Genomic DNA, 21,159 nt, shown 5'->3' with positions numbered 1-21,159 from the left:
TTTGTAGAAAAGTCCACGATCCATGGCTATCAAGAATCTTTGGGAGGATAGAAAACTCTCCTCAATGCTTTGTGGTGACCTAAAAGGGAAGGGAGTCTAAAGAGGGGATAACTGTGTATGTTTAACTGATTCACTTTGCTGTACAGAGGAAACAAATACAACATTATAAAGCAACTATACTCCAATAAAAGTTAATTTTAAAAAAAAGTCTTTGGGGGACTTTCCTGGTGGTCCAGTAGTTAAGATTCCACACTCTCACTGCCAAGGGTCTAGGTTCAATCCTCAGCTGGGGAACTAAGACCCCACAAGCCACATGGTGCAGTCAAAAAAAAGAGTCTTTGGAAATAACAGGTATGGAGAAACCTTACAAATCCAGCAAAACAAACATAGTCAACATTCTATTTGCATAAATCTCAATAAACCTGTAGAGGAAAAAGGTAGACTATAATAATAGCTTTAAACATTACCAATTTTAAACGTTCTTTTCTCCTTTTACCAAAGGAGGCGCTTGACCCAGGTTCTGATTCCTTTTTTCCATCCTCGTCCTCATCTTCATCTTCATCATCCTCAAAACACCAATCTGGCAATAGAGGTGGGGGTGGTGCTTCCTCTATATCACCATAGCGACGAAAAAGTTCTTTCAAGTAATCACCCTTATAAATTCCTGGCGGTCTGGCTTGAGCAAAAGTAGCAACTGCTGCTTCAATACTATGGAAAATAAACACCATGCAATTTCCTCACTACTCTCCATTTATGCAGATTTATCAAATTTCTCTTATTATATTTAAGGCTATTATAACAAAGTATAATAGAGGTTTCATAAAATGGGTACATCACAATCCCTACTCTCAAGGCATTCAATCTACTAAGACAAATCATTCTGAAACAGTTTTAACACAAGGTACATGGTATTTCCTAAACTCTAAAGGTAAACTACAATGAGTGTAATGAGGAGACCTGGGTAGAGTCTGTAAAGAATTTAAGTAAACCCTTAAAGGTTGAGGTCTGATTATAACAGAAAACACCAGTCAAGGAAAAGCAACATGAAGATAAAGTAAAAGCATGCTGGTTTTTCAGGAACTTTCAACAGACCCAAGCGTTAAGAGCAGAGGTCATCAGAGCGAGGCTAAGCATAGGCTGAGTCTGACATAGCAGTCGACATAGTGTACAGTTACCTTTTAGGGCATCTGAAAGGGCAGAAAGGCAGAGGCAGAATATATGCAGTAGAGAACCACAGAGGATGAGTGAACAGGGTAACATAATCACACGTCTACTTCAGGTGATTATATTCAGAGAAGGACTTACTGCATGAAAGGCTTTGTAAACAAAAGAACTTTAAAGTGAGGAAATTCAGTAATATCTCATTCTCTAATCTCTCAGAATCTAAAAAGACACTTTACAAGTTAACAGGTGCTCATAAAGACCTGTTGATTGGCTTAAATAGAGTAACTCAGTCCCCAAAAATACCTTTATATTTAAGACTATTATACAAAGCATAACAGAAGTTTTATAAAATGGACACACCACAGTCTCTACTCTCAAGGCATTCAATCTACTAAGAGACAAACCATTCTGAAACAGTTTTAACATAAGGTACGTGGTATTTATAGTATTTAAGCTTTTTCTAATACTCAGCAGCTATTTTTTTAAAAGGTACTTAAAAATGAAACGAAAAACAACAGTAGTAACCTCCAAGGTGAAAACATACACAAAATATTGGGAGAACTTGTCTCCAATAATTCTGTAAGATGTGAAAAAAACAATCTGGGAAAGAAAATGTGTAGTATTTGGGATCCATAAGCACTCAACATGCTACTAGGTAGAAAACATCAGTAATGAATGGTATTCTAAAGATTAACCAAATCTAAAATAAAAACCACTGAAATCATGTTAATCATGGAGTGAAGTGAAGGGAAGTCGCTCAGTCATGTCCGACTCTTTGTGACCTCATGGACTGTAGCCTACTACGCTCCTCCGTCCATGGGATTTTCCAGGCAAGCGTAGTGGAGTGGGTTGCCATTTCCTTCTCCAGAGGATCTTCCTGACCCAGAGATCAAACCCAGGTCTCCCGCACTGTAGGCAGACACTTTACAGTCTGAGCCAAAGTAATCTATTTGTTAATCATGACTTCACCAAAAAACCTGGAAATATAAAATGCTAAAACTGAAAAAAAAAAAATCGACAAAATTTTTTATCAATTACTAAATATATCTTCTTTCACTACAACAAGAAACAAATACCTCCAATCCATTTTCTCCACCAAGAAGGCACATATGAGGAAACCAGTGCGATTGAAACCATGGGTACAATGAACACCTAGAAAATAAAGCAGTTTTGATTTAAAATTACAAATCACTTCAGAGGCCACATTTCACTTTAAAATTCCAACCTGCAAACAAAACATTTCAATCATTTTATAAAACAACCACATTTTTAAAACTTAGCCCTTTCTTATAACTATTAAACCTGTCAGCTTAAATTGCTTGGAATATAACTTACAGCACTAGTAACAGTTTAAATATAACATATTGATTTATTAATTACAACTGTTTCTAAGGTCTAAAGTTTTATTTCAAAACTAAAAAATCCAAGCATTTTAAATAACGAGATATTTCATCAAACATACAACTCTAAAAGACACATATACACACCCACACAGGACACTTGACTGGATACAGAAACTGATGAACATACAACACAATAAAAATAAAATTACTTTAAAGCTCTCTAGAAGCCAACTGACTGTATCTTTACATTAGCCTACAATCTTTCAAAATAGACTTTTAAAAGGAAAAACTGCTGAGAAAAAGAAATTTATTTTTGTTAAGCTTTTTTTCAGAACATATTCCAGGTAAGTATGGTCCTATCTTTATAATACGCAAAGCTACAAATGAGCTTCATAACTTCCAAAAATGATTGCATTCTCAAATCATTTTAACAACTTTGAAAATGTAATAAAAACAACTTGGTGTACATTACTAAATTATCACATTTTATAAAATCCACTTCATTGGCAGTTCAACACAAAATAGAGAAGAAGCATCAATGAAGCAAGAAAACTACCAAGGAAATCATCCCACTAATCTCTATGTGAGATTAGGGTTTGACTGACAAGGGTCCTGGTGATGGGAATAACACGGAGAGGCAGATGGAAGAAACATTTAAGGTAGAATCTGCAATCTGAGGGATCAATTACTGTCAACACTGATAGAAAAGATGTAGAAGGCGTCTTTGGTTCTGACTTGGATGACTAATTAGGCAGCGGCACCACCCACCAAGTTACAAAATACAGGAGTTTATATATCAGTCTACTGGGCAACACAATGAGTATAGCTGTACGTGCAGAGTCAACACAGTGAGCACACTTGGACATGCAGAGTTTAAGGTGCTTAATAGGAAGTCCCCCGGTGACCCAGCGGGTAGGATTTGGTGCTTTCACTGCAGAGGCGTGGGTTCAATTTCTAGTCAGGGAACCATCCCTATGCCTGGTGGTCTGGCCAAAATACAAAAAAAAAGAGGGGAGGGGAGTGTTTTCTTATGAGATTCAAAAATATTTGGAAATAGGGTAAAGAGCTTCACAGAGAGGTCTAGCTGGAGTTGTGGATTCCAGAATGATCAGCTTATAGTCAACTACAGAAGGTGTCTGTGGTGTGGATAAAATCACTAAAAATGGGTAGAACAAGAGAACATAAATAAAGATGGAATGTGAGGAAAACTAACCTTTCAAGAATAAGTTGAGGGGGTGGGAAGGCATTAAAAAAAGACTAAAAATGAACTTTCATGGGGTCAAGAAAATAAAGAGAACATGAACATAGGGTCATGTTTACCAGGGAAAGAGGAAGTCCCAAGAACTGTTTAAATGTCACATGAAGATTAGAACTGAAAGTCGCTATTTGTTTAGAGGGAGGACTCCACATTGCAATGAGGTGAATAGGAATGAATGGATTTGAGCGTCAATCTTTTGGAAAGTGTGCTGGGAAGGGGAAGAGGACATATAAAACAGCAAGAAAAGGTTTTTTGGGGACAGGGTAATATTTTAATATAAGAGGTTTAAATACGTTTATAGGCTGAGAAAGATCTGGTTAATTCACAGAGGTTGAAAGTAATAGAAAACAATGATATAAATGAAATGAAGTTTCCTAAGAGATTTAAAAATAATAATAATAAAGAGATCAGCCTTGAACAAAAAAAGACACTCCTTAGAAATAAGCTGCTATAGAGGTGGTCCTAAGATGGCGGAGGAATAGGACTGGGAGACCATTTTCTCCCCGACAAATTCATCAAAAGAACATTTAAACACTGAGTAAATTCCACAAAACAACTTCTGAATGCTGGCAGAGGACATCAGGCACCCAGAAAAGCAGCTCATTGTCTTCGAAAAGAGGTACTAAAAAATATAAAAGACAAAAAAAGAGACAAAAGAAGTAGGGAGGGAGCTCCATACCGGGAAGGGAGTCTTAAAAAGAGAGAAGTTTCCAAACACCAGGAAACACTCTCACTGCCGAGTCTGTAGCGAGCCTTGGAAGCACAGAGGGCAACATAACAGGGAGGAAAAATAAATGAATAATTAAAACCCACAGATTACAAGCCCAACGGTAATTCCCCCAGTGGAGAAGCAGTACAGATGCCTGCATCCACCACTAGCAAGCAGGGGCTGGGCAGGGAGGGGCCGGCTGCACTGCTTTTTAAGGATCAGGCCCAAATGCCCCGAGGGTAACCATAGCAAACTAACTTGCGCTAGCAAACCAGACTGTGGGATAGCTACCACACGAAAAGCTCTAACATAAGACACCACCAGGACCGCGCACAGAATAAAGGATGGAACAGAATTAGCCGGCTGCAGACCATTCCCTTCTGGTGACAGGCAGCCAGAGCCCAAAGGGCTGGAAGGGGTCGATCACAGCCCCAGAGAAACATTATCTACCAAACTGCAAGCAGACTTATTTGCTAACTAAGACTTCTTGGGGTTCTGGACGGTCATCATCCGCCTGAGAAGGTACGCCAGTTGTACACCCAGAAAACTGAGCAGCAGGGAAGGAAGAGGCGATAAGTCACAGTGACCGCGCTCGCCAAACACCTGAGCTACTCGGACCTGGGAAGGGCACAAAACACAGGCCCAACTGAGTCTGCGCCTCTGAGGACTACCTGAGTGCCTGAACCTGAGCAGCTTAGACCTGAGAGGTGCCTGCAGCCCAGGGCCAGCCTCAGACGGTTCCCAGCAGAGCAACCTAGAGCCTGAGCTGTGTGCACTGTGAGTGGGGGCAGGCCCAGTGTGGCTGAGACACTGCGAGCACACACCAGTGTTATTTGTTTGCAGCGTCCCTCCCTCCCCACATCGCGACTAAACAAGTGAGCCTAAAAAAAAGTGTCCACCACCGCCTCCCTTGTGTCAGGGCGGAAATCAGACACTGAAGAGACCAGCAAACAGAAGAAGCTAAAACAGAGGGAACCGCCTTGGAAGTGACAGGCGCAATAGATTAAAACCCTGATGTTAGTACTGACTACGTAGGAAGGGGCCCATAGATATTGAGAAATATAAGCCGGACCAAGGAACTACCCAAAAATGAACTGACCCCACACTGCCCACAACACCACCAGAGAAAGTCCTAGATATATCTTTACTATTTTTACAATCATTCTTTTTTCCTTTTCTTTTTCTTCTTTTTTTTAAACTTTTTTTAATTTTTAAGTCCTCTATTACTCCTTTAATTTTCATTTTTATAACCTATTACTTTTCCAAAAAAAAGACCCTATTTTTAAAGTAAACTTCATATATTTTTTTTAATAATTCTTGTGACTTTGTTTTTTTTTTTTCTTCTTCTTCTTTTCTTTAATATTGTATTTTTGAAAATCCAACCTCTACTCTAGATTTTTAATCTTTGCTTTTTGGTATTTGTTATCAATTTTGTACCTTCAAAAACCCAAACTTCAGTACCCATTTTTACATGAGAGTGAGATTACTGCCTTGACTGCTCTCTCCTCCTTTGGACTCTCCTTTTTCTCCACCAGGTCGCCTCTGCTTCCTCCCTCCCCCTTCTCTTCTCTACCCAACTTTGTGAATCTCTATGTGTTCCAGATGGTGGAGAACACTTAGGGAACTGATTACTGGCTGGATCTGTCTCTCTCATTTTCATTTCCCCGTTTTATCCTCCTGGCCACCTCTGTCTCCTGCCTCCCTCTTCTCTTCTCTGTATAACTCCATGAACATCTCTGAGCGGTCCAGACTGTGGAGCACACATAAGGAAGTGATTACTGGCTAGCTTGCTCTCTCCTCTTTTGATCCCACCTCATCTCATTCCAGTCACCTCTAACTCCCCTCTCCCTCTTCTCTTCTCCATGTAACTCTGTGAACCTCTCTGGGTGTCCCTCACTGTGGAGAAACTTTTCATCTTTAACCTAGATGTTTTATCAGTAGTGCTGTATAGAAGAAGTCTTAAGACTACCATAAAAATAAAACTGAAAATCAGAAGCAAGAGGCTTAAGTCCAAATCCTGAGAACATCAGAGAACTCCTGATTCCAGGGAACATTAATCCATAGGAGCTCATCAAACACCTCCATACCTACACTGAAACCAAGCACCACCCAAGGGCCAACAAGTTCCAGAGCAACACATACCACACAAATTCTCCAGCAACACAGGAACACAGCCCTGAGCTTCAATATACAGGCTGTCCAAAGTTACTCCAAAACCACTGACATCTCACAACTCATTACTGGACACTTCACTGCACTCCAGAGAGAAGAAATCCAGCTCCACCCACCAGAACACCAACACAAGCTTCCCTAACCAAGAAACCTTGACAAGCCACAGGTACAACCCCACCAACAGCGAGGAAACTCCATAATAAAGAGGACTCCACAAACTGCCAGAATACAGAAAGGACACCCCAAACGCAGCAATATAAACAAGATGAAGAAACAGAGGAATACACAGCAGGTAAAGGAACATGATAAATGACCACGAAACCAAACTAAAGAGGAAGAGACAGGGAATCTACCTGATAAAGAATTCCAAATAATGATAGTGAAAATGATCCAAAATCTTTAAATCAAAATGGAATCACAGATAAATAGCCTGGACACAAGGACTGAGAAGATGCAAGAAAGGTTTAACAAGGACCTAGAAGAAATAAAAAAGAAAATCAATATATAATGAATAATGCAATAAATGAGATCAGAAACACTCTGGAGGCAACAAACAGCAGAATAACAGAGACAGAAGATAGGATTAGTGAACTAGAAGATAGAATGGCAGAAATAAATGAATCAGAGAGGAAAAAGAAAAACGAATTAAAAGAAATGAGGACAATCTCAGAGACCTCCAGGACAATATGAAACGCTCCAACATTCAAATTATAGGAGTCCCAGCAGAAGAAGACAAAAAGAAAGACCATGACAAAATACTTGAGGAGATAATAGTTGAAAACTTCCCTAAAATGGGGAAGGATATAATCACCCAAGTCCAAGAAACCCAGAGAGTTCCAAACAGGATAAACCCAAAGCGAAACACCCCAAGACACATATTAATCAAATTAACAAAGATCAAACACAAAGAACAAATATTAAAAGCAGCAAGGGAAAAACAACAAATAACACACAAGGGGATTCCCATAAGGATAACAGCTGATCTTTCAATATAAACTCTTCAGGCCAGGAGGGAATGGCAAGACATACTTAAAGTGATGAAAGAAAATAACCTACAGCCCAGATTACTGTACCCAGCAAGGATCTCATTCAAATATGAAGGAGAAATCAATAGCTTTACAGACAAACAAAAGCTGAGACAATTCAGCACCACCAAACCAGCTCTCCAACAAATGCTAAAAGATCTTCTCTAGACAGGAAACACAGAAAGGGTGTATAAACCAGAACCCAAAACGATAAAGTAAATGGCAATGGGATCATACTTATCAATAATTACCTTAAACATAAATGGGTTGAATGCCCCAACCAAAAGACAAAGCTGAATGGATACAAAAACAAGACCCCTGTATATGCTGCCTACAAGACACCCACCTCAAAATAAGGGACACATACAGACTGAAAGTGAAGGGCTGGAAAAAGATATTCCACGCAAATAGAGACCAAAACAAAGCAGGAGTAGCAATACTCATATCTGATAAAATAGACTTTAAAACAAAGGCTGTGAAAAGAGACAAAGAAAGACACTACATAATGATCAAAGGATCAATCCAAGAAGAAGATATAACAATTATAAATATATATGCACCCAACATAGGAACACTGCAATATGTCAGACAAATGCTAACAAATATGAAAGGGGAAATTAACAATAACACAATAATAGTGGGAGACTTTAATACCCCACTCACACCTAAGGATAAATCAACTAAACAGAAAATTAACAAAGAAACACAAACTTTAAATGATACAATAGACCAGTTAGACCAAATTGATATCTATAGGACATTTCACCCCAAAACAATGAATTTCACCTTTTTCTCAAGTGCTCATGGAACCTTCTCCAGGATAGATCACATCTTGGGCCATAAATCTAACTTGGTAAATTCAAAAAAACTGAAATCATTCCAAGCATCTTTTCTGACCATAATGCAGTAAGATTAGATCTCAATTACAGGAGAAAAACTATTAAAAATGCCAACATATGGAGGCTGAACAACACGCTTCTGAATAACCAACAAATCACAGAAGAAATCAAAAAAGAAATCAAAATATGCATAGAAACGAATGAAAATGAAAACACAACAACCCAAAACCTCTGGGACACTGTAAAAGCAGTGTTAAGGGGAAAGTTCATAGCAATACAGGCATACCTCAAGAAACAAGAAAAAAGTCAAATAAGTAACCTAACTCTACACCTAAAGCAACTAGAAAAGCAAGTAATGGAGAACCCCAGGGTTAGTAGAAGGAAAGAAATCTTAAAAATTAGGGCAGAAATAAATGCAAAAGAAACAAAAGAGACCATAGCAAAAATCAACAAAGCCAAAAGCTGGTTCTTTGAAAGGATAAATAAAATTGACAAACCATTAGCCAGACTCATCAAGAAACAAAGGGAGAAAAATCAAATCAATAAAATTAGAAATGAAAATGGAGAGATCACAACAGACAACACAGAAATACAAAGGATCATAAGAGACTACTATCAGCAATTATATGCCAATAAAACGGACAACGTGGAAGAAATGGACAAATTCTTAGAAAAGTACAACTTCCCAAAAATGAACCAGGAAGAAACAGAAAATCTTAACAGACGCATCACAAGCACAGAAATAGAAACTGTAATCAGAAATCTTCCAGCAAACAAAAGCCCAGGTCCAGACAGCTTCACAGCTGAATTCTACCAAAAATTTAGAGAACAGCTAATACCTATTCTACTCAAACTCTTCCAGAAAATTGCAGAGGAAGGTAAACTTCCAAACTCATTCTATGAGACCACCATCACCCTAATACCAAAACCTGACAAAGATGCCACAAAAAAAGAAAACTATAGGCCAATATTACTGATGAACATAGATGCAAAAATCCTTAACAAAATTCTAGCAATCAGAATCCAACAACACATTAAAAAGATCATACACCATGACCAAGTGGGCTTTATCCCAGGGATGCAAGGATTCTTCAATATCCGCAAATCAACCACTGTAATTCACCACATTAACAAATTGAAAAATAAAAGCTATATGATTATCTCTATAGATGCAGAGAAAGCCTTTGACAAAATTCAACATCCATTTATGATAAAAACTCTCCAGAAAGCAGGAATAGAAGGAACATACCTCAACATAATAAAAGCTATCTATGACAAACCCACAGCAAACATTATCCTCAATGGTGAAAAATTGAAAGCATTTCCCCTCAAGTCAGGAACAAGACAAGGGTGCCCACTTTCACCGCTACTATTCAACACAGTTCTGGAAGTTTTGGCCACAGCAATCAGAGCAGAAAAAGATATAAAAGGAATCCAGATTGGAAAAGAAGAAGTAAAACTCTCACTGTCTGCAGATGACATGATCCTCTACATGGAAAACCCTAAAGACTCCACCAGAAAACTATCAGAGCTAATCAACGAATATAGTAAAGTTGCAGGATATAAAATCAACACACAGAAATCCCTTGCATTCCTATACACTAATAATGAGAAAGTAGAAAAAGAAATTAAGGAAACAATTCCATTCACCATTGCAATGAAAAGAATAAAATACTTAGGAATATATCTACCTAAAGAAACTAAAGACCTATATATAGAAAACTATAAAACACTGGTGAAAGAAATCAAAGAGGATACTAATAGATGGAGAAATATACCATATTCATGGATAGGAAGAATCAATATAGTGAAAATGAGTATACTACCCAAAGCAATCTACAGATTCAATGCAATCCCAAATGGCAACCCACTCCAGTACTCTTGCCTGGAAAACCCCATGGGCAGAGGAGCCTGGTAGGCTACAGTCCATGGGGTCGCGAAGAGTCGGACACAACTGAGTGACTTCACTTTCACTTTTCACTTTCCTGCACTGGAGAAGGAAATGGCAGCCCAATCCAGTGTTCTTGCCTGGAGAATCCCAGGGACGGGGGAGCCTGGTGGGCTGCCGTCTATGGGGTCGCACAGTCGGACATGACTGAAGCAACTTAGCAGTAGCAGCAGCAGCAGCATCAAGCTACCAGTGGTATTTTTCACAGAGCTAGAACAAATAATTTCACAATTTGTAAGGAAATACAAAAAACCTCGAATAGCCAAAGCAATCTTGAGAAAGAATGGAACTGGAGGAATCAACCTGCCTGACTTCCGACTCTACTACAAAGCCACAGTCATCAAGACAGCATGGTACTGGCACAAAGACAGAAATACAGATCAATGGAACAAAATAGAAAGCCCAGAGATAAATCCACACACCTATGGATACCTTATCTTTGACAAAGGAGGCAAGAACATACAATGGAGTAAAGACAATCTCTTTAACAAGTGGTGCTGGGAAAACTGGTCAACCACTTGTAAAAGAATGAAACTAGATCACTTTCTACCACCACACACAGAAATAAACTCAAAATGGAGTAAAGATCTAAACATAAGACCAGAAACTATAAAACTCCTAGAGAACATAGGCAAAACACTCTCTGATATAAATCACAGCAGGATCCTCTATGATCCACCTCCTAGAATATTGGAAATAAAAGCAAAAATAAACAAATGGGATCTAATTAAAATTAAAAGCTTCTGCACAACAAAGGAAACTATAAGCAAGGTGAAAAGACAGCCTTTAGAATGGGAGAAAATAATAGCAAATGAAGCAACTGACAAACAACTAACCTCAAAGATATACAAGCAACTCCTGCAGCTCAATTCCAGAAAAATAAATGACCCAATCAAAAAATGAGCCAAAGAACTAAATAGACATTTCTCCAAAGAAGACATACAGATGGCTAAAAAACACATGAAAAGATGCTCAACATCACTCATTATCAGAGAAATACAAATCAAAACCACAATGAGGTACCATTTCACACCTGTCAGAATGGCTGCGATCCAAAAGTCTACAAACAATAAATGCTGGAGAGGGTGTGGAGAAAGGGAACCCTCCTACACTGTTGGTGGGAATGCAAACTAGTACAGCCACTATGGAGAACAGTGTGGAGATTCCTTAAAAAACTGGAAATAGAACTGCCTTATGACCCAGCAATCCCACTGCTGGGCATACACACCGAGGAAACCAGAATTGAAAGAGACATGTGTACCGCAATGTTCATCGCAGCACTGTTTATAATAGCCAGGACATGGAAGTAACCTAGATGTCCATCAGCAGACGAATGGATAAGAAAGCTGTGGTACATATACACAATGGAGTATTACTCAGCCATTAAAAAGAATACATTTGAATTAGTTCTAATGAGATGGATGAAACTGGAATCCATAATACAGAGTGAAGTAAGCCAGAAAGAAAAACACCAATACAGTATACTAACGCATATATATGGAATTTAGAAAGATGGTAACAATAACCCTGTATGCAAGACAGCAAAAGAGACACAGATGTATAGAACAGTCTTTTGGACTCTGTGGGAGAGGGAGAGGGTGGGATGATTTTGGAAAATGGCATTGAAACATGTATAATATCATATAAGAAACGAATCGCCAGTCTAGGTTCAATGTAGGATACAGGATGCTTGGGGCTGGTGCATGGGATGACCCAGAGAGATGGTATGGGGAGGGAGGAGGGAGGGGATTCAGGATTGGGAACACGTGTATGCCCGTGGTGGATTCATGTTGATGTATGGCAAAATCAGTACAGAATTGTAAAGTAGAATTTTAAAAATATATATATACTGCAGATCCAAAAAAAAAAAAAGAAATAAGCTGCTATAATCATGAAACTCTATAAATTCATCATCTCCAATGCTCTGTAAGAAAAGGTGCCTCAAAAATTATGCAAAGATGTCAGTTTATGTAAACAGACTTTTTTATTCAACATGTATCAATACAACATGTAAATTTCCTTTCTACTTTATATTTGAGACCAATTTAAGCAACAAATATTCTAATTTTTGGAGAAGGAAATATCAACTCATTCCAGTATTCTTGCCTGGGAAATCCCAACAACCGAGGAGCCTGGCAGGCTACAGTCCGCTGGGTCTCAAAGAGTCAGACATGACTTAGGGGCTAAATAACAACACTCTAACTTTAGATATGTTTCTCATCTACACCACTACTGTTTTTGCATCTCTTTAGAGCAAATATTTTTACAAATAACATATCTAAGAATAATTTCAATCAAGTGATTAAGTCATGTGATGATACACAATTTAAGTACCAGTGCTATTTTAATATTATTTGTTAAATAAGTACATAAAGTTTTACTTTATTGTTACTCTTCAAAGCATTAATAAATGATTAGATTGTTAAAGTAAGGAAAACATGAAGAAAGAAACATAAAAACCTTCAACAAAACAAATCTCTATAGAAAAATATGGAATATTATGTATCTGATTTTTTTTTTTAATTTCATTAAATAGGTATACTACAAGCCTAACCTCATTTGTCTTCAGTGTTTAGGGGGTGGGAAGGGGAAGCATTTGTTTTTTTTTTCAGTTTTCCTCAGTTCATTATGAGAATGGGTCCATCTAGTGGCAAGCAGAGCACAGTTTATAAGCAAAGATTAGCTCCTGATTAATATTTCAAGTCACTTCTTATTCAAATTTGTCATCATTTTCTATTCTAAGCTAACATAAGGAAATAAATTTATACAGAATCTCAAAAAATACTAACATTATTCTACATATTAAGGAAAAACGATAGTCTTTTAAAATCTCAAACCAAGAAAGGAAAACAATCTCCCCAACATAAATATGGTATATTTAACTATAGAAATACACATACTGAAATGACTATAAGTATAAATTAGGAAGAGGTGACTAATACAGGGCTGGTGGCAACATGGCTTTCTAAATACTGCCTGATCTCAATATACACAACTTCCTTTTTATCTCATTAGTCAGATAAATTTATTTTTAGTATCAAAAACGTTACCTGATGAGTCTAAATAAATGATTCTCGACTGGGGGTGACTTTGCCCACCCCCCTCCCCAGAGGACATCTGGCAGTGCCAGGAGACTTGTGTTTTGGCTGTGCCGGGTCTCCACTGCTAGGCCAGCTTTTCTCCAGCCGTGACAGGGGCTACTCTCCAGTTGCAGTGCTCAGGCTTCTCAGGCAGCGGCTTCTCCTGCTGTGGAACGTGGGCATACAAGGTTCAGAAGTTGCAGCATGTGGGCTCAGCAGTTGCAGCTCCCTGGCTTTAGAGCACAGGCTCAACAGTTGTGGCACACGAGCTTAGTCTTTAGGTGGTATGTGGGATCTTTCCAGAACAGGGATCAAATCTGTGTCTCCTGCACTGCCAGACAGATTCTTCACCACTAAGCCACCAGGAAAGTCCCAAGAGACATTTTTAATTGTCACAACTGGTGGGGTGGCATTAACACTTCGTGGGTAGAGGCCAGAAATGCTGTTAAACATCCTACAGTGCACAGAAGAGTCCCCCAAAATAAAGAATTACCCTATTCAAAATGTCAATAGTGTTTAGGTTGAGACAACTCTGGTCTAAATGAGCAAAAACAAAAAATAAAAAGAGGAAGAATAGTAAGAGGAAACTATTAATTATTAAGAACTTATTATGTGTCAAGTAATCTTAAAAGATTTTTATCAAAAGAAATTTTTTTACCAAAATTCACATGTACTACTCATAAAAATATATATTCAAAAATCTGACCTGTGTGTTTATAACCAGAAACACCTAAAATAATCAGAAGCATTAGTTAAGTTACATATCTATTAGTCTACCATTTACCAAGAAATCAGTCATTTCTCTTTTAACAAAAAGACTTCTTTATTTCTCCAGCCCACAAAATTATTATCCTCAATTTTCAGCACATGCAAACAAATATACTATAGCTCCATACATAATCTCTTACTTGTAATTATAATTTTTAATAAAGCTCTTAAAAATTAAGATTTGGGGTAGATCATTTGGGGACAGAACCTGACCTGAACTGATGTGATGTTATTTATAGTCTATTTTTCCTCACTCAGTGTGAATGAATATTCATGTATTTAACTGCAGAAATGTTCATGTGTTTAATTATGGAATGCTCTCTATACCTAGATTATTTCTAAATACTACTTTCCACTTAAAGGAACCAGCTTCCTTAAAGGAATAACTGACCCCATGTCTGGAAAACATGTTATACCAGAAAACAACAAAACTGTCAAAGACTGATGGGGTGCTATCAAAAAGACACAGAAATCAACTTGAAGAGGCTCCCACTGGCCTAGGATAAAGCAATTTGGGCATAAGAATAAATATTGACTATAAGTGATTTAAATATATCAACTACACAAAAATTCATGAGTTCAAATAGATACTCCAAAAAATAAAAATAAGATTAATCAGTCACCACCAGATACTGTTAAGATACCAATACATTATTCTGGAAATTGAGAAATAAAACAATCATAAATTTAACTTGCCTTTTCAGTACAAACTGCATTTCAGGATAATCAAATTGTTAAGAAGGAATAGTTCTTTGCTAAAGAGGAATTCCAGCTAATTCATGAAGAAATTACCCAGTCAGAAAAAGCACTGTTTTGCAACTCCTAATAAAATATCGGAAGAAGGTAACAGTCATCAATAGATTAAAAAAAAATTAGGTAAAAGACAGATTAAAAAGTAACAGAGGAAGTAACATGCCACCACCTATACCCCTAAAAGTGGGTCCACCAGACATTATGTGCTAATTGATGCAGGGTAAAAGGAAACATACGACACCAACTGGGAAGTATTCTTGCTTAAAACATGTAATTATGCCTCTTGTTTTAACTACCAGTTTACAAGACAGACAGGGGACAAAGGAAAAAGTTAATACCATGAGGAGGCACTCAGGTAAATCCAGATAATGGAACATTTTATAGGACAAAACCTGATTTCTCCAACAAACTGACAGCATTTAAAAGAGAGAGAATAACAAAAAACAAAATGTCATATTTGGATACCGTTGGATCCTGGTTTGAAAAATCTAACTTTAAAAGGGGATTTTTTAGATTATTGAGGAAATCTAAAAGTGGACTAAGCATCAGATGACATTAAGGAATTTCTCTTTATTCTGTTTGGTATAACTGCATGGTGGTTATAAAAAAACAAAAATTCTTCTCAGTTAGAGATGCACAATGAAACACTTTTAGTGAAATGACATGGTACCTATGGTTTGCTTTAAAACTCAGGAAAAAATTTGTTAGGAGGAGGAGAGGAAAAATGAAAAAAATATCAGTCAAATGATAATTAGCGAAGCTGAATGATGGATACATAAGGTGTCATTTTACTGTTCTCCCTACTTTTGGTATGATGAAAATTTCCACTATAAAGATATATTAGGGGGTACTGCTCCCAGGGATTATGGGATTATGAAGCTGTAGTTCTTGGGCAGGTCTGTGGTAAAGACTCCGCCTGCCAAGGCAGGAGACACAAGTTTGATCCCTGGGTCAGGAAGATCCCCTGGAGAAGAAAATGGCAACCCACTCCACTATTCTTGTCTGGGAAATTCCATGGACAAAAGGAGCCTGGCAGGCTACAGTCCTCTGGGGTCGCAGAAGAGTTGGACAAGACTTAGCGATTAGAAAACGTTTGAAGCTTCTGTGCGTTTCAAGAACCCTGTATCTCCACTAAGTCTACAGTATCATCCCACAACTAGGCTAACTGCATGTACTGACAGTCACATCAGTTAATTTAAAGAATTTCTTTATCAGACTAACTTTGTAAATAAATGTGTCTCACTTTTGCCATGCAATCAATGTCCCCTGGTGGTCACAAGTATGCTTCAGCAAGAATGTGTGCAAGGCTGATGAAAACTGCATCTCAAAAACACAACTAAAATACTGTAAAAGCAGGCCAATATTTTCTGATTCTAGGAACACAGACTTGATTCTTTAATCCTTTTGTTTGAGAAGATGATATGAGAAACCATCTCTAAGACCAGTTTCTGTTACTGTCTTCTCAGTATTACTACAACAAATAATTGCCACCCCAACCTGTGCTCCAAACTGAGCATACCCAAGGGAAAAGTTTGCATTTCAATCCACATGAACAGAATCACTGTCCAATGATATAAAATAAATAATATACAATAATGAATAATATATTATATCACAGTTATCATTTTAATAACCCATCAGTTCACTCCAGTCGCTCAGTCATGTCCGACTCTGCAACCCCATGACTTGCAGCACACCAGGCCTCCCTGTCCATCACCAACTCCTGGAGTACACTCAAACTCATGTCCACTGAGTCAGTGATGCCATCCAGCCATCTCATCCTCTGTCGTCCCCTTCTCCTCCTGTCCCCAATCCCTTGCAGCATCAGAGTCTTTCCCAATGAGTCAACTCATCGCATGAGGTAGCCAAAGTATTGGAGTTTCAGCTTTAGCATCAGTTCTTCCAATGAACACCCAGGACCGATCTCCTTTAGAATGGACTGGCTGGATCTCCTTGCAGTCCAAGGGATTCTCAAGAGTCCTCCAACACCACATTTCAAAGCATCAATTCTGCAGCGCTCAGCTTTCTTCACAGTCCAACTCTCACATGCACAGAAAAACCATAGCCTTGACTAGACGGACATTTGATGGCAAAGTAATGTCTCTGCTTTCTAATATACTGTCTAGGTTGGTCATAATTTTGCTTCCAAGGAGTAAGCGTCTTTTAATTTCATGGCTGCAATCACCATCTGCATTGATTTTGGACCCCAAAAAAATAAAGTCTGACACTGTTTCCACTGTTTCCCCATCTATTTGCCATGAAGTGATGGGACCAGATGCCATGATCTTCATTTTCTGAATGTTGAGCTTTAAGCCAACTTTTTCACTCTCCTCTTTCACTTTCATCAAGAGGCTCTTTAGTTCTTCTTCACTTTCTGCCATAAGGGTGGTGTCATTTGCATATCTAAGGTTACTGATATTTCTCCCGGCAATCTTGATTCCAGCTTGTGCTTCCTCCAGCCCAGTATTTCTCATGATGTACTCTGTATATAAGTTAAATAAGCAGGGTGACGATATACAGCCTCCTTTTCCTATTTGGAATCAGTCTGTTGTTCCATGTCCAGTTCTAACTGTTGCTTCCTGACCTGCATACTGGTTTCTCAAGAGGCAGGTCAGGTGGTCTGGTATTCCCATCTCTTTCAGAATTTTCCACAGTTTATTGTGATCCACACAGTCAAAGGCTTTGGCATAGTCAAGAAAGCAGAAATAGATATTTTCTGGAACTCTCTTCCTTATTCCATGATCCAGCGAATGTTAGCAATTTGATCTCTGGTTCCTCTGCCTTTTCTAAAACCAGCTTGAACATCTGGAAGTTTACGGTTCACGTACTGCTGAAGCCTGGCTTGGAGAATTTTGAGCATTACTTTACTAGCGTGTGAGATGAGTGCAATTGCGCAGTAGTTGGAGCATTCTTTGGCATTGCCTTTCTTTGGGATTGGAAGGAAAACACCTTTTCCAGTCCTGTGGCCACTGCTGAGTTTTCCAAATTTGCTGGCATATTGAGTGCAGCACTTTCACAGCATCATCTTTCAGGATTTGAAACAGCTCAACTGGAATTCCACCACCTCCACTAGCTTTGTTCGTAGTGATGCTTTCTAAGGCCCACTTGACTTCACATTCCAGGATGTCTGGCTCTAGATGAGTGATCACATCATCGTGATTATCTGGGTCGTAAATCACCAGATAGAAATCACCAAAATGGCCCTCCAGAGAGGCTATATCAATTAACACCTTAATTAACAATGTCTCAGTACATCCGTTTTATCCAATCCTTGACATTATGATTTTTTTAAATCTTTGCAAATTTGATTGTGGAATGTAACAACATATCTTTTAATTTGTATTTCTTGTTAACAAGGGAAAATGAAACTTTTTTCATGTTTCTTGGCTATCTGTATTGCATTTCCATTGTTTTCCATATTTTTCTAATGATGAATGTCTCTTTGGCCTGAAGAATTATAGAATCTTTTTACAAGAATATTAATTTTTTATCTTATCATATATGCCTCAATTATTGCTCTCAACTTGTCAAATGGCATTTTGCTCTGTTTTGGTTATTCTATAACACAGAAATTTTTTTCACTTTTATGTGGTCAATCTAGAAACCAGTGTTACACGTAATTAAGAGATTTGGAAACTTGGTTCAGAAACATTACAAACTTGGCTTAAACAGTTATTAGACGTGTGAACAAGGAAAAACTACTTAATTTTTCTGAGGCTCAGTTTTCCTATTTGTAAAATAGGGATACAGCCACATATCACATGGAGTTGTTATAAGGATTACAACCATTCATTCCTTCATTCATTCATTTATAGTTTCCCACCAAGTCTGCCAGGCAAATAACATCCCAGTCACTACCATAATATTATCATGAATAGACAACATTTTAATTTTTAATAGCAGTTCTCAATAGACTATTACTTTAATAAACACTTCTTGGCAATTACTTTAAAAAGAAAAAAAAAAAATTCCAGATCAACCCATTTGGAAAGAGAATACAAACCCAATCACTAAATAAGATACTCAACAGTGGCTAAAGTAAAGCCAAACATACCAATAAGTTCAGGTGGGTTTCTTTCATTAAACCGCTCACACAGACGAATAAACGTCTCAGTATTCTCCGTTGTAGGGCACTCGCCATGTCTAGTAATACAGAAACATTTTGTTTCTAAGTAGAGATGACAAATTTCAGCAAAAGGTTTCAATATTAAAGACTCTTAATACATGACTTACCCTTTACACTGAAGTTTTATATATTTGATTCCTTCTTTTTCTATGTCATTTCTGTCATAGAATCTTGAAGTATTTGTCAGGTCTACCAACAAGCCCATTTTAACCTTAGGCAAAAGGAAAGAAAGGAGATTTCCTAGTAACTGAATCTGTTCCAAAATAAGTTGACTGAATGGCAATATTCTGGGCCAGTTCATTCATCTACACTGAAGATTTTGTGTTCACTCTGTCAACATATTAACAATGAATATATCACTTATTCAAGTCTTATTTGAGACACAGAACTTAGGCACTGAATGAAATAAATTAATCCCAAACAAATGATGAAACAAGACTATAAGCAAAAGAAAAAGAGAATACAAGCAAAACAGACTCCACTTCAACATTACAAAAACCTACCTGAAAAGCAAATACTGATGTAGTTTTCTATGTCTATCACTCCACTAATGATTTATTAGAAGTAGCTAGAACAGGGATAGCATTTATCTGAAATACACCCAAACTCAAGCTCCAGAAGCACCCAAGAATTGATGCTTTTGAACTATGGTGCTGGAGAAGACTCTTGAGAATCCCTTGGACTACAGTCCATCCTAAAGGAAATCAGTCCTGAGTATTCATTGGAAGGACTGATGCTGAAGCTGAAACTCCAATACTTTGGCCACCTGATGCGAAGAGCTGACTCAAAAGACCCTGATGCTCGGAAAGATTGAAGGCAGGAGGAGAAGGGGACAACAGAGGATGAGTTGGTTGGATGGCATCACCAACTCAATGGATATGAGTTTGAGTAAACTTTGGGAGTTGGTGATGGACATGGAGGCCTGGCGTGCTGCGGTCCATGGGGTCGCAAAGAGTCGGACATGACTAAGCAACTGAACTGAACTGAACAAGCTCCAGACACACATCAACTCAGCATTCCAGCAGCCATCACCAAAGTGAGTACGTAGGGGAATAGTATGTACAATCAAAATGCCCTTGGGCTTCCCTGGTGGCTCTACGGTAAAGAACCCACTGCCAATGCAGAGACACCAGTTCAACCCCTGATCTGGGCAGTATTGTCAAATGAGTAATAAATTTTCTCAAGTCATATTGTATGGGAAATGTTATTAATATAGACATCTTAGAAATTAAATGCAGTTTCTAAAATTCTGGTATGTACTGAATTATGTTATTAGTCATAATGCTAGTTACTATCTCAAAGTGTTACATATCACAGCAAAGTAACCAAGTTACTTTGGACTGTCATCAGATTTTAAGCATGCCATTTTAAGCCTTTTTGTCATTACAGACAGCTCTGGTTTCTCTCTGATGCCTTTGCAAAAATACCACCTCTTCAAGATTTACAGAAAGGACTTTCTAAGATTAAATTAAAATTGACTAGATAAACAAATTTTGTTATTAACAGTAAGCTGAGACTGGAATTTGGTTTTCTCTGTTAAGAGAACAAAGTTTTCCTGAATGCGGTGTTTGAAAACAGACTATGTGAATTTCTTTGCTTTTAAGTGATTTATATATGTTTTTAAAATCTTTTGTTACTTTGGTAAAGTATATTAATATTACTTCACAATGATCTATGAAGATTGTGGCACCCACAGATAAAGTTCATTTTGATTCTACAAAAAATTAACCCCTCCTTGTCAGCTGAACTGAACTGTCAGCCTTTTTCTATCCTGATGTCCTTAGGACCCAGTAACAGTTTACTTCTAAATCAAGGAATTTAAAATGATTAAACAATAGCTATAAATTAAACAGCTGGGGCTATGGAAAATTCAAGATGGCTGCTTAGCTTTTCCCAGCTCCCTGACAAACCTTATTTTTTATTTGATGGGATAAAGCCTTCACTGGCCGCAGAGTTAAAGCCCTCACAAAAAAA

General features: G+C 37.9%; 1 protein-coding gene across 1 annotated transcript in view; it reads right to left on the bottom strand.

Annotated features, from left to right (window-relative positions):
• Positions 1-21,159, bottom strand: part of RNGTT (RNA guanylyltransferase and 5'-phosphatase) — a 235,173-nt gene that overhangs the window by 198,913 nt on the left and 15,101 nt on the right. Inside the window, exons 3-6 of the mRNA XM_027972440.3 lie at positions 19,293-19,396; positions 19,114-19,202; positions 2,241-2,316; positions 468-708 (exon numbers count right to left, since the gene is read on the bottom strand). Coding sequence (XP_027828241.1) covers positions 468-708; positions 2,241-2,316; positions 19,114-19,202; positions 19,293-19,396 — 510 coding nt within the window. The remainder of the gene's footprint in view (positions 1-467; positions 709-2,240; positions 2,317-19,113; positions 19,203-19,292; positions 19,397-21,159) is intronic.

The sequence above is a fragment of the Ovis aries genome, chromosome 8, assembly GCF_016772045.2.
Source record: "Ovis aries strain OAR_USU_Benz2616 breed Rambouillet chromosome 8, ARS-UI_Ramb_v3.0, whole genome shotgun sequence".
Taxonomy (NCBI): Eukaryota; Metazoa; Chordata; class Mammalia; order Artiodactyla; family Bovidae; genus Ovis; species Ovis aries.
Note: the sequence above shows the minus strand (reverse complement) of the source record. Positions and strands in the feature narration are given on the sequence as shown.